Source organism: Limulus polyphemus, unplaced genomic scaffold, assembly GCF_000517525.1.
Source record: "Limulus polyphemus unplaced genomic scaffold, Limulus_polyphemus-2.1.2 Scaffold2692, whole genome shotgun sequence".
NCBI classification, from domain to species: domain Eukaryota; kingdom Metazoa; phylum Arthropoda; class Merostomata; order Xiphosura; family Limulidae; genus Limulus; species Limulus polyphemus.
The window spans coordinates 123,083-137,174 of record NW_013668302.1 but is presented as its reverse complement, the minus strand read 5'-3'; the positions used below and the strand labels follow the sequence as shown (position 1 = coordinate 137,174).

Genomic DNA, 14,092 nt, shown 5'->3' with positions numbered 1-14,092 from the left:
ACCTAGTGAAGTGAAAACAAGTCAAATGGAAACCAAAAAAGTTACCACTGTGAAAAAGCAGCATAATTCTCACAAAATTGATTAATTTTAAATTTAAAGAAATATATTCATTAAAGACAGTGCTGAGGATAAGAAAGAAATTAATTTTGAGTGTAAGTGTTTATGGGGATTTACAGCACATGATGGATGTAACACCCTCCTCCTGGTGGAGGGCTATTGTCGCATAATGATTACATCATGCAGTTCATGTTATAACAAGTATCTTAGGGGAAGAGATAGCTCAAGGCTCATAGTATTCACAAAATCTCAAAGGCAGACACACAAGGGTTAGCTACTGTGTGCAGAGAGGTAAGTCTCTTGTTTCAGAAGTGACCATCAAATGGTCAAGTTATTGGCTACTTCTTTGCCCTAACATTAGCATCACATAGTTAAGTTGTTAGCTATAGTTTCTCTCTAATATTAGCACTACATTGATCACTAAGTCACCAGATATTATTCTCCTTAATATTAGCACCACATGATTAAGTTATTAGATACTATTTTTCCCTAACATTAGCACCACATGGTTAAGTTACCAGCTCTTTTTCTCCCTAAACATTAGCTCAACATAATTAAGTTATCAGACACTGTATTCCCTTAACATTAGTTCAGAATGGTTAAGTTATCAGCTTTTGTGTTTCCCCTAATGTTAGCATGATTAAGTTGTTAGCCATTGTTTCCCCTAATATTAGCTATTATTCCTCCTAACATTAGCACCACACAGGCAAGTTATTAACTATTGTTTCTCCAAAGAGTAGCACTACATGATTAAGTTATCAGCTTTTGTTTCCACCTAATGTTAGGACATCACTCTTAGTTATAATTTTTTTGCACAAATTTACAATGGTGTCTAACTTTTCTCTCATTTGAAAAGACAATTAACCATTTTTCAGTTATACATGACTGAAAATAACTTATATATCGTAATCTATTAGCCACTTAACTTAACTCTTAAACTCATTTTTGCTGATTTTGAATATAAAAAAATCTATTTTTCTGAGAATAGTGGTCATTGTTGTTAATAACTTCCATCTATCCAACATACATCTGTTCTTTGCCTGGCTTAACCATTTCTTCAATTTGAGTACCTTGTGTACTAAATAAAAAAATTAAGTGGGTGGTAACATTTTGAAATGATTTAAAACTGAAGTCACATTATCCATGCCTGCTCGTAATATGATTAGTTCATAAAAAGGTTTGATGATTACAGTCACTCCTTTGACACATAGAGCAAATTTATGCTGCCAGTAAGTAGTTTTACACATAATAACTCTTGTTTATGTTATTCCCCTTTCCATTCAATCAATTATTTGCAAATTCATTGAATTTCAAATTTTGAGCTTCTTCTTCTGTATACTTTTAAATTACAGTTTTAAAAAGTTTTAAGTTATGTATTGGAAATTAAGACTGAACATAGTGTAGTATCATGAATACTAAATTTCATAAGCTATAAGTCTACTTACAGGCTTTCTACACTCTGAACAGAAGATAACCTTGCAATCAGGACACATCAATTTCCTCTGGTTTTGGCTGAAGGCAATAAAACCAGATGAGCACTATAAAACAATAAGTAATTTATTATTAGTATTAAGTTATGTGCAAATATAAAAAACTAATTTATAATATAACATTAAAGGACAACAAGTAAACTTTTGGTCCACCTAGGCTATCCTATCCATTAAATAAAACTAAACAATAAAACAGTCAAAGCCAGCCCTTATAATTCAAATATTGATCAAGCTTTCCCTTAAACTCCTTTAAATTATTTAATTGCATCTACTACATCTGAAGGCAACCCATTCCAAAAACACTATTATTCATTCCTTTAACAATCTTAAACACTTCAATCAGAACCCCTGTAACTCTTTTTTTTTCCAGAGAAAACATGTTAAGAGATCTTAAACTACACTTGTATAAAAATCTTTCCATTCCAGGTATCATCCTTGTAGCCTCCCTCTTAACCCTTTCCAACAATTCAATGTCCTTTCTAAGGTAATGAGCTCATGAATGAAGTACTCCAAATGTGGCCTAACTAATAACCTATAAATAGACCTTTTAACCACTTTAGACTTATATTCAATATTTCTGAATATTTTTTAATATATAAATTGGCAAGTCACATGACAACCACATGAAAAGCTTAATTTAAAACTAGGTTTTATATAAAGTACACACAAGACAAATGTTAAAACTCAGATTACTAGGACACAAATAAAATAAAAACAGAAAAGTCAGAGTTGAATGTGAAGATTCTGATTTAGTATAAACTTTGGTTTGTTTCATACAAGTTTCATGGCCATCCTTGAAGGACTGATTTGAAAAATAAAAAACAATCAAATTTGATTACTTAACATTCAAGGTTCTTTGATAAATAAAATTTAATTTTGGAAAATGTTCTTCTTTTGATAAGCATATTACTAAATAATTTTGTAATGATTATGAAATTCATTGTTCCAATCACATTTACTTCAACTTAGTTGTTAAGCTTTACAAAAGCTAGAGCAAGTCACACTATTGGTGAGTGAGTTGGATGCCTACTAATGAGATTATATTTTCACACCTAAACTTATAACAATATTAGATTTATGTTTATAACTAAAATAATTGCTGTTAATTGTTGATAAATCTGTGAAGTTTTTCTTTGAAGCACATCAAACTGCAGCAAAAAAATGTCATACCATGATTCTAATCCTTTGGTTCAGTTACAAATAATGATATGGTTAACACAAAGTCTGATCCCCCCCCCCCCACAACAATAGTGATAGTATGTGGAAAACATATTGACATTACTTATGTCTACTTCATCAAAAGCATTTGTTAAATAAATCGTCCATTTTCTGGTTACACTCATTTATGTATCCCCCCCCCCCCAAAAAAAAATTATAATATAGTTAACTAATGCATTACCTGTGAACACCAGTGAAAATTGGGATTTTGCATTAAAACCTGATCTCGCAATTTTCGTTGAAATAATTCATGTACTTCTGGATCAAGTATGTTTCTAAGCTATAAAAAAAACAATGAAAGTTAATAACTAATGCAAAAAATAGATAACAAATATCAAAGTTATGATAGTAATCAAGAATATCACTCAACAGAACAAGACTGGTTTAACATTTAAAAAATCATTCAAGAATATCACTCATAATGAAACAAGACTGGTGTCATTGTTTAGAGAATCATTCAATAATATCATTTATAAGGAAACAAGACTGGTGTCAATGTTTAGAGAATAATTTGAGAATACCACTCATAATGAATCAAAACTGGTGTTAATGTTTACAGAATCTTTCACAATGTGACTAGGCTTTTTTGAAGCAAGTTAAGAGAGGAATGGCACTTATAAAGATTATTTTATTCATTACTCAATATAATTTATAATATTGGAAGAGCAATGTTTTATTAAATATAACTAAACAAGAAGTAATGTCTGGATAACATTGAATAAGAATATAGTAAGTTATTACACAGCTAAAAGGAATGTTGAGAAATTAACTTTATAAGAAAAGCAACCAGATAGCATTAAGATGTTAAATGTTAACAAGTATTTATTAAGAAGCTAAACTTTCAGTCAGGAATTCTTGTAGCTAGCCATAATAGTTAGTGGTTTGTCTTATCTCAGCAATAAGACATTACCTAATTTGGCAAACTGCCAGGATATTTACAATAAGTAAGGGATGACATTGAAAAGTATTTAAGAAATAGCATAGCATATAGTGAGAGGAGTTTGTTAGTCAGGAAATCACTAGACACTTAAAAGAAACTAGAAGTTTTGGGGTAGAATGTTAATGCCAGTGATGCATGTGAAATTCAAGGGTTGTTTGAGACTGAATTATCCTAGGATACTTTAGCTGTTATGCCCAGGAATATACAGAGAATTCCTGTATGAATAGTAAAAAAGTGGCCCTAAAGAGATCATCACCCAGTCTTTTCAAGAATCTACAACCAACTTTGCATTGAGTTCAACTAGAGAGTCTGCACCCAATTATGTTCCTACTCAATTCCTATTTAAGTAATGTAGCTTATCATTAATTATCTAGAAATGTAAGAGTTGATAAATATGGAAATGCATATTGAAGCAAAGGTTAACCTAATAAGACTTACTGATAAAAAACTTGAGTTAGTTGTAAGAGTTTTGGAAGAGATCTTGTAAAGCAATTTATTTCATTTGTAGTTACTCTTGTTGTATTTTGTGATGATTATAATAAAACCACATGTTTTGTTCTGTTTGAGACCTCTCTCTGAATCCTTACTTCTTATATAAATCCCTCATGTTGATGATCTGTGTGCACATGACTGCATATCCTCATATTTGAACAAATACTATTTATAATGTGTGTTGTCTTTTTCATTTGCCCTACTTGTTACAGTTAACAGTGCTCAGTGAATTATACATAATAAAACAATATTTATAACACTGTTTAGAGAATTATTCATAATGAAACAAAAATTGTGACACTTTCCAAAATCATTCACAATGTGAGAAGACTTTTGGCACCATTTAGAAAATCATTCACAATAAAATATGACTATATCAATCATAAAATAAAACTAGTGACAGAGTCTAGAGAATCATTCACAATAAAATAGGACTAATGACAATATTTAGAGAATAATCCATAATAAAGTATGACTAGTGATCGGGTGTTAGAGAATAATTCATAATAAAATAAGACTAGTGACAATGTTTAGAGAATCTTTTACAATAAAATATGACTAGTAAAAGTGTTTAGAGAATCGTTCACAATAAAATAAGATTAGTGACAGTGTTTAGAGTATCATTCACAAAATATGACTAGTGAAAGCACTTAGAGAGTCATTCATAATAAAATAAGGGTCTAGTGACAACATTTAGAGTATCATTAATAATAAAATAACATTAGTGACAACATTTAGGTCTTCATTCATAATAAAATAAGATTAATATGTTTAGAGAATCATTCATAATAAAATATGACAAGTTATAGCATTTAGAGAATAATCTATAATAATAATAGAGCATATCTGTTTGTCTGTGTGTGTATGACTACCATAGATCCAATAGGAAAGAATCTAGAAACCTGAAATGTTGCAACCATACTAAGTGGGCCCTGAGGGTGTGCACCTGGGTATTATTACTTATTTTATCCATGTGCATGCATGCATGCACATCTTTTTATTGAGGCAAGCTAGCGAAAAACCACATGAAAAAAAAGAAGCGATTCCTTATATAATAACTTCTAATATATAGAAAAGCCAGTGCATTTTGGGAACAATGCATTCCAACAATGTCATGTCGCTTAACAACAAAAGTATAACCTAAGATTATTGTTAGTCTATGTACTGAAAGTATAAAATGAAATGTATAAACTACAAAACTAGAAAAATATTTGTTGATTTCTTAATTTAGAGTTTCTGTTGATTAAAAATGTTAGTGATATAACAGAAAATACCTTAATTCAGAAATTATTTACGTTAAAAATCAAGCATGATGTGACATGACCCACACTGGGTTTTATATAGGTTAGATAACATGACATATAGTGACATCTACAATTATCTATAATCTATAATCTATCTATAATCATAGTCATCTAGAATATATCAACCTAATAACATGAGGGAAGCCAGGTACTTTCATTAGTTCATAATAAAGTAAGACTAGTGACAATGCTTAGGGAATCAATCACAATAACATAAGACTAATGACAGTATTTAGAGAATCATTCACAATAAAATAGGACTAGAGACAGTGTCTAGAGAATCATTCACAATAAAACAAGACTAGTGAAAGCATTTAGGAAATCATTTAAAATGAGACAAAACTGATGACACTGTTCAGGATATCAGTTATAATGAAACAAGACAGGTGACAGTGTTTATAGAACTATTAGTAATGAGACAAAACTGATGACACTGTTCAGAATATCAGTCATAATGAAACAAGACAGGTGACAGTGTTTATAGAACCATTAGTAATGAGACAAAACTGATGTCCTGTTTAGCAAATCAATCATAATGAAACAAGCCTGGTGGCTGTGTTAAGAAAATCATTCATAATGAGACTATTGATATTGTTTAAAAATCATTCACAATGTGACAAGTCTGATGTCAAGATTGAGAGAATCAGTTAAAATAAAACAAGACCGGTAACGAGGTTTAGAAAATCATTCATAATGAAAATTAAAACTATATAAAGAATCATTCATAATGAAATGAGAATGTTAAATCTGTTTATAGAATCATTCAGGATAAAACAAACCTGGTTACAGTACTTAGAGCATCGTTCATAAAGAGACAAGACTAGTGACCATGTTCAGGTTATGTAGTACCCTTGAGGGGAAAAATGCAGTAAATACCTTGACATTACATAGTCACTGAAGAAATTAATATATTGACTGTCAGTCTTTAGTTAAATGCTCCCTTAGTTTTGACACTGCTATATGTGATATTTCTTTTCATTTCCCTTTTAGATATGTGACATCTATTATGGATAGTCAGAGCTGTATTTTTAAATATATTTTAAAACAGTTTCAACAATGAATTATTATTAAATAAAATTAAACTAAGTTACCTGTATAAGCAAGATATAAAATGTAGTACAAAAAATGTAAATATATGAGAGATTCCAAATTGTGGAAGTAGGTAATTTTTAATGGGTATAGTAGTAATTTATTGTACATTCACAGGAGAAATACTTATGAATAACAAAGTTTTTAGTGGTCCCATTAACATAGTACTGACACTGGCATCTGTGTTCAAGCATTTCACGATGACACAGGAATTATGGCAGTGATTAAAGTATTGATCACAATGAGACAAAGCTTGGGTCAGTGACCAAGGCTTCAATCACAATGAAACCAGCTGGTGACAGACATGAAAACTTCTGTCAGAATAAAGAAAAAATTTATGGCTAATTTTAGAATTCAATGTAGAATAAATTGGTGACAGTTGTAATGAGAGAAAGTGGGAAAATCATTACAGTAAGTTCAGTATCAAACAGAATTAAACTACTGTGTTGATTATAACAATTAGTACAGTCGACATTGGTAATATATAAAATTTACATTAGAAATTATACATAATTGGATACATTAACAACAAAAAAAGTAAAAGTTAGAGGTAGAATTCCACTTATTATTAGTTTTCAGTCCTGTAAAATCTTAAAGACAATTGTTTACTATTTAACATAACTATATAACAAAATGTGAAACATTATTGCATAAACAATATGAAATAAAAAGTATATACATACTAAGATATCCATATGATTATAATAGTCTTGTGCAATATCTTTGTCAAACAAGTCAGGTTCATCACAAAATGGACACTTCAGTTCAATAATGTTCTGATCTTTGATCTTTACAGTAAAATAGGTCTTCAGGCAGTTCCTACATGCCTGATGAGAGCAATGAATCATTGACACCATCTGCAACAAATACAATATCCTTCAAATCATGTACAAGCAGTTAAAAAATACATACCTAAATCATATAAGTGACTATTTGTATCCTGTCTATTTTTGTGATTGTAGCTATCCCCAAATATTTTGATTAGATCTTGTAATCATGATTACAATAAGTTAAAAATACCAATGTACCCTGACCATCGCTGTGCTTGTAACTGTGATAGCTTTAAGGTAACCTGTGTATCTTTCCCATTATTATAGTTATACTTATAATAAATTAAAATCCTTGAATACTTTGTCAAGTGTTATGTAATTACTGTATGATTAACATAAACTAAATCTTTCAAAGTGTAATTAATAGGTTAAAGCTGTATTCTTACCTCTGCTGCTGCATATGTGTTGCTACACAAATCACAATCCTGTTGTAAATAAGTTATTGCTTGTTCTATAGAGTCACATATTTTAGCTGCTTCTAGTGCTTTCTCTTCTTCAAACTGCATTTCTAGTAGTTTTACAGCTATTTCAGCTTGTTGTCGGGTTCTGCATCTTCCTTTAGCAATATAATTCTCAAGGATCTGGAATAACATAATGCAATAAGTACACAAAAAATAAATGTTTGACTTCCAGTTTTTTTTCTGAAGAGACAAGTTTCCTTCTAGTAATATAGTTTATTAGGAACTAATTAGATAATCTAATTTTACCTAAACAAGGTACTGCAGACTTGAATTATTGGACTAAGAAAATTTACTAAGAAGACAATCTTATTGTAGATAACCTAAATAAGTTTCTTTACCTCTGGATAAAATACAATCAAATACTTGGACAGTCTAAGTCATATCATGATGCAATAATAATGAGTTGTGAGACTGAAATTCCCAAAAGGGATTGCCATGCATAAAAAGAGAATAGGTCCAAAAAATTCCATACTGGAAACTAGCCATTGTCTTACACATCAGTTCAGTTTTGTCTCATAAAAGAAACTGTTAGAATTTAAGAAACTCTTTTGTCCATTAATTTTTCCAATAAAACTTTATAAGTTATGAAGTTAATAACACATAACATTTCACTAGAAAGACTGTTACAGTAATAAAAATTCAAAAATACTCCTGATAAATGTCCAGGTTTATAAATGTTAAGCTTACCACTCATGTTATGGTTTAATGAAACACTTAAAACTTAGCATTAAACAAAGACCTTCTAAAGTCAATTTAAGTTCTTACCTGTGTAACTTTTATATCACATTTTGCAAGTTCTTTTTTTAAGTACGAAATTTGTAATATATTTTTATTAACTTGATTTTGTTTACATTATCTTGCTGTGATATTTCTAACTATGTTCCAGCTTATTGTTACTTAAGCCACAATGTTCTGTTAAATGTTACTTAAGTGACAACATTGCTGTTAAATGCTACTTTAGCCACAATGTTCCTGTTAACTGTCACTTAAACTACAATATTCCTGTTAATTTTTACTTAAGTCACAGTGTTCCTGTTGGCTGTTACCTAAGCCACAATATTCTAAAAGAAGATTATCTGCAAGTATTTGCAAAACAAAACGAAAAAACCAGGTACAAATAGATTTACAAGAAGAACTACTGACATAATAATGTCTGAATTCTGTCTATTCATTAAAAACAAGCATTATGGAGGAAGCACTGAAATGGACAAACAAGGAAAATAAGTTCTTTAGAAATAAAAGTTGAATTATCTGGATTCTAATGAACTGCAATGTTTCTTTGATATGATGGTACAAAATGTTTTTGTAACTAAAAACAATGGATTTGGTTTTGTTCGTTTTGAATTTCATGCAAAGCTACATGAGGACTATCTGCTCTAGCCATCCCTAGTTTAGCAGTGACAGACTAGAGGGAAAGTAGCTAGTCAACAGCACCCACTGCCTACTCTTGGGCTACTCTTTTACCAACAATTAGTGAGTTTGACAATCACAATATAACACCCTCACAGCTGAAATGGCGAGAAAGTATATTCAATGATAGGGATTTGAGCCTGCAAACTACAGATTGCGATTCATGCACCCTAACCATCAGACCAAAAACAAAAGAATCAAACAGTTTAGGAATTGGGATAGAGGTAGAACAATGTGTTGACAAGTAATGCCACAAAATTGATGTAATCATATTTCAAAATCCTTTCAACTTGATAAGTCTGAATAACAAAGAAAATGCCAAACAAAGGAAAAAATTGATCCTATAAAACTTTTGTTTCAGTGAATGGGTATAGACTCTTCTGTAGTATTATGTACCATCAGAAGTCACAACCATTATGAGAAACTAGTCACCTTCTGTGGCAGATAATATATTCCAAATAAACCTAGAAAATATGTCATCAAAATCTGGGCTTGTTATGATAGTGTCACATCTTATGTATAAATTTGATAAGTATACACAAGAGATAAAGGACAACCAAAAGAACAAAACCAAGAGCACAAAGAGTTGTACAGGACATGATCCAAAGGTCAGAAAACAATAGATCAGTTTAAATTGTGATCATTTCTTTCAAGTTTGAATTTGGTTGATAACTTACTGGAGATGGTCACCTGCCTGCTGTTTATCAAATATTACTTGTCTGAATGTGAAGTAACAACTGCAGCATATTTCATACACCAGCTGCAGAATTACTAGAATGCCCACAATAACATGGGGAGTGATTAAGATACACATTAGTTGACATTTCAGAATATGCACATTTACATTGAAGATATAGCATAGGGAGAGAAAGAACACAACAGAATAGTGTTTATATTTTACACAGTTGCAAGTTGAATAAATTATGACTTTTATAGAAAGAAGTGCTGAGTGATAGTATCTATTTACTGTTTTTATTCTATCAAACATTTCTAGTGCATAGAATTCTTTACTTTTGTTTTAATACTGGTAGGTGTACATACCCTTAGTGTGGTGAACAGTTATTAACATTACAAGATTTGAAAGGGAAATCAGACATGGTATTACTAAGAAAAAAATTCAAATTTGCTGGGTTTTTTCTACTAAATTTATTAGAGATTTTGTTGTTTTTTTGGTAAAGTTAAGACACTGGATCAGTGAAATTGAGATTCTCAAATAAAAATATAGGTAAAAATCATGTTTTCCTTTTTAGTTTTAAGGGAAAAAAAAATCCAAGATAACTTTTAGCATTTTACTAAACAATAAATTAAATTAATAAATCACTAAGTAAAGGTTTTCTCAGCAATCACCAAATATAACAAGCACAAATTGTATTTATGAAAAACACCTATGCCCTCACTTATGTTATATTGCATATTTAAGTCCCCTTAATTTGACAATGTAATACATTTTCACAAGATTGAGTGGATTTTATATGTACCAGGGAAATCTTGACCTTTGGGTCTAATCAGTTCTAGAGCTTTGCATGTAGTACCTGTTGTATAAGTTTGTTCAATATCCATTCATCCTATATTGAGATAGATTTTCTATGTAACAGTGATTTTTTGAGCTTGACCTTTAGCCTATGACCTTCAAGAATTAATCAACTCTAGAACTTTATATGCAGTACCTGTTTAATAAGTTTGGTCAAAATCCATTTATCTGATCTTGAGATATCCTTTCAACAAATTGAGACAAATGGACAAATTAGCAGGGGCAAAACTCCCACTCAGTGATCCATTGCATGTAGCATAATAAACTCAGCAAAGTTATTAAATTTTTTCAGTGTTTTTAATTGGAATTTTAATGTTTTTAATTTTTCAATTAGTTGTAACTTGTTAAGTCATGATATTCTTTAGGGAACAACTACAGCACATACTTATTTCCATAGAACAAGTATATTTCCTTTTTCATATCTATTATTTATCTAGTATTTAATATAAGTATGATTTATAAGATTCAAATAAAACAATCAAATACAGCAAAAAATTACAACTCATTTTACATAGTTTTGGCTTTAACAGATAGTTCATGCCTGCCAACTTTGACCTGAAGAAGACCGCAGTAGAGAAGTCAAAATGTCATCTCACTTTAAAAATGAGTAGATGAAGTCCATTAAAGCTGAAGGTCTACTTTGTCTAAAATACCTTGAAATAACATATTTGTTTTACTATAAGGTTCCAATAAGAGTTTAAAATAAACTAAATTGTCTTTTAGTAGAACATTAAAAGAACATACCTCTTCCAATTCAGGTTGAAGTAGTGCAGAACTCTTTTTATCCAAACTGATTTTAGTTGACTGGCTTTTCACTTTACTGTAAGAACTTCCTTTTTCAATTTTGTCATCCAATTTATCCATAATTCTTTCCTTCTTTTGAGTGTTTATGTCTTCTGCAGAAAAGTTTACATTAACTGAGGTTTCTTTTTGAGAAACTTTATCAGTTACTGCCAAGCCAGAAGGCTTTTCTTTAGTTGTAAATTCAACTTTAGGTTTTTCACTTCTGTCACCTAATTTATCATTTACTTTTTCTTTTGTTTTCTTCTTTCTATCCTCTGCTGAAGGCTTTACATCAGCTGAGGCTTCTTTTTGAGAAGTTTTATCAGTTACTGCCAAGCCAGAAGGCTTTTCTTTAGTTGTAAATTCACCTTTAGGTTTTTCACTTCTGTCATCCAATTTATCATTTACATTTTCTTTCTTTTGCATATTTCTATCATTTGCTGAAGGTTTCATGGGACCTGAGGTCTCTTGCTGAGAAGCTTTATCAGATACTGACAAGCCAGAAGGCTTTTCTTTAGTTATTGATTCATCTTTAGAATTTTCATTTCCATCATAAGATCTATCATTTACTCTTCCCTTTTTTTCTGTCTTTCTGTCATCTCCTGAAGGTTTCACATCACCTGAGGTCTCTTGCTGAGCAACTTTATCAACTACTGCCAAGCCAGAAGGCTTTTTATTAGTTCTCAATTCATCTTTAGGTTTTTCATTTTTGTCATAAGATTTACCTTTTACTTTGCTCTTGTTTTGAATCTTTCTATCATGTTCATCAGAGGGTCTGACACAATGTGCATCATTAATTAATGGTTTATCTAAAGTTTCTTCACTTTTTTCTTTTACTTCAGGCTTCTCTTTCTCATCAAGTTCACTAAACAGTTTAACAAATTGTCTTTCCTCAGTTAATGGCTTATCTAAACTTTCTTTAGTTTTCTCAATTTTATCAGGTTCACCAGATAACTTAATATAATTTGCCTCCTCAAACAGATTTTTATCTAAAGATTCTTCACTTTTCTTCTTTATTTCAGTATCCTTTGCTTTCTCAAAAGGTTCAGTAGATGTTTTAACAGAGTATGAATCCTCAGTCTTTAGATTTCCCAATGATTTTTCATTTTTTTCTTTTATTTTAACTTTTTTCTCTTTCTGCTCAGTCTTGCCAGGTGATTTGTCAAAATTTATAACACCACTAAGTGGCTTATCTAAGGTTTCTTCAACTTTTTCCTCTATTTCATCATTTTTCTCTTTCTCACGAAACTCACAAGACTGTTTAACAGAATTTTCATCCTTTTCATTTCTCCTCCTTATTTGTGGTTTCTTCTCTTGCTTTTTAACAGGTTCAGAACACTGTTTAATAAACTGTCTATTTTCATTTGCTGACTTCTCCAAAGAGTCTTCACTTTTCTCCTTTATTTGAGGCTTCTTCTCTTTCTTATTAGGTTTGTCAGATAATTTACTGTAACTTACCTCCTCAGTAATTGATTTATATAAAGTTTCTTCATTTTTCTCCTTTATTTTGGCCTCTACCTCTTTCTTATCACATTCATTAGGTGGCTTAACATGTTGTACATCCTGATTCAATAGGTTTATCAATAATTCTTTATTTTCATTATTGATTTCAAGTTTTTTCTCTTCAAGTTTGTCAGATGGTTTGAAAGAATATGTATCAGCAATGAGTGGTTTGTCTAATGTTTCCTTTAATTCAGGTTTTTCCTCTTTGTCATCAAGCTTATCAGGTATTTTTAGAAAATGTGCATCATCCTCATCTAATGATCTTTCCAAAGATTCTTCACTTTCCCTCTTTATTTCAGCTGCTTCCTCTTTTCCCTCAGGGTTACTAGCTGCTTTTACAAAATGTACATCCTCAACTGAAGTTTTATGATCATAGGTTTCACCTTTCACTTTTATTTCATAACTCTTTCCATTATCTTCATGTTTATCAAAGGGTTTGACATTGTGTGCCCCATTATTAGCAATAAATGAGGTATCTAAACTTTCTTCACATTTCTCCTTTATCTCATCCTCTTTCTCATCAAAATGCACATCCTCATTCAATGATTCATTCATAGATTCTTCACTTTCATTCTTCATTGCTGACTTCATCTCAATCTTATCATGTTCTACAGAAAGTATATCCCCACTAAATGGTTTATCTAAAGTTTCTTCACATTCCTCTTTTATTTCAGCCTTTTTCTCCTCCTCACTATATTCAGTACATGGATTAATAGATTTTGTAACCCGAGTTATTAACCTTCCCAGTGATTCTTCAAGTTTCTCTTTTATTTCAGGTTTGTTTTCTTTATCTTCAGGCTTGGCAGATGGTTTCACAAAATGTGAATCACCAGTGGGTGGTTTATCTAAAGTTTCTTCAGACTTTTTCTCTGTATCATCCTTTTTATCTTTTAAGTCAATCTCACAATATTGTTTAACAGAGAGTTCATCTTCATCCAATGATTTATCCAAAAATTCTTCAATTTTCTTCTTTATTTCAGGTTT

At 30.7% G+C, this 14,092-nt stretch overlaps 1 protein-coding gene across 1 annotated transcript in view; it reads right to left on the bottom strand.

The window, feature by feature from the left end:
- The window catches only part of LOC106467650, a gene marked incomplete at its 3' end in the record, with an annotated part of 86,460 nt that overhangs the window by 10,321 nt on the left and 62,047 nt on the right, over nucleotides 1-14,092 (bottom strand). The window contains exons 17-21 of the mRNA XM_022395846.1: nucleotides 11,567-13,985; nucleotides 7,807-8,001; nucleotides 7,274-7,447; nucleotides 2,947-3,045; nucleotides 1,503-1,595 (exon numbers count right to left, since the gene is read on the bottom strand). Of these exons, the coding sequence (XP_022251554.1) occupies nucleotides 1,503-1,595; nucleotides 2,947-3,045; nucleotides 7,274-7,447; nucleotides 7,807-8,001; nucleotides 11,567-13,985 (2,980 nt within the window). The remainder of the gene's footprint in view (nucleotides 1-1,502; nucleotides 1,596-2,946; nucleotides 3,046-7,273; nucleotides 7,448-7,806; nucleotides 8,002-11,566; nucleotides 13,986-14,092) is intronic.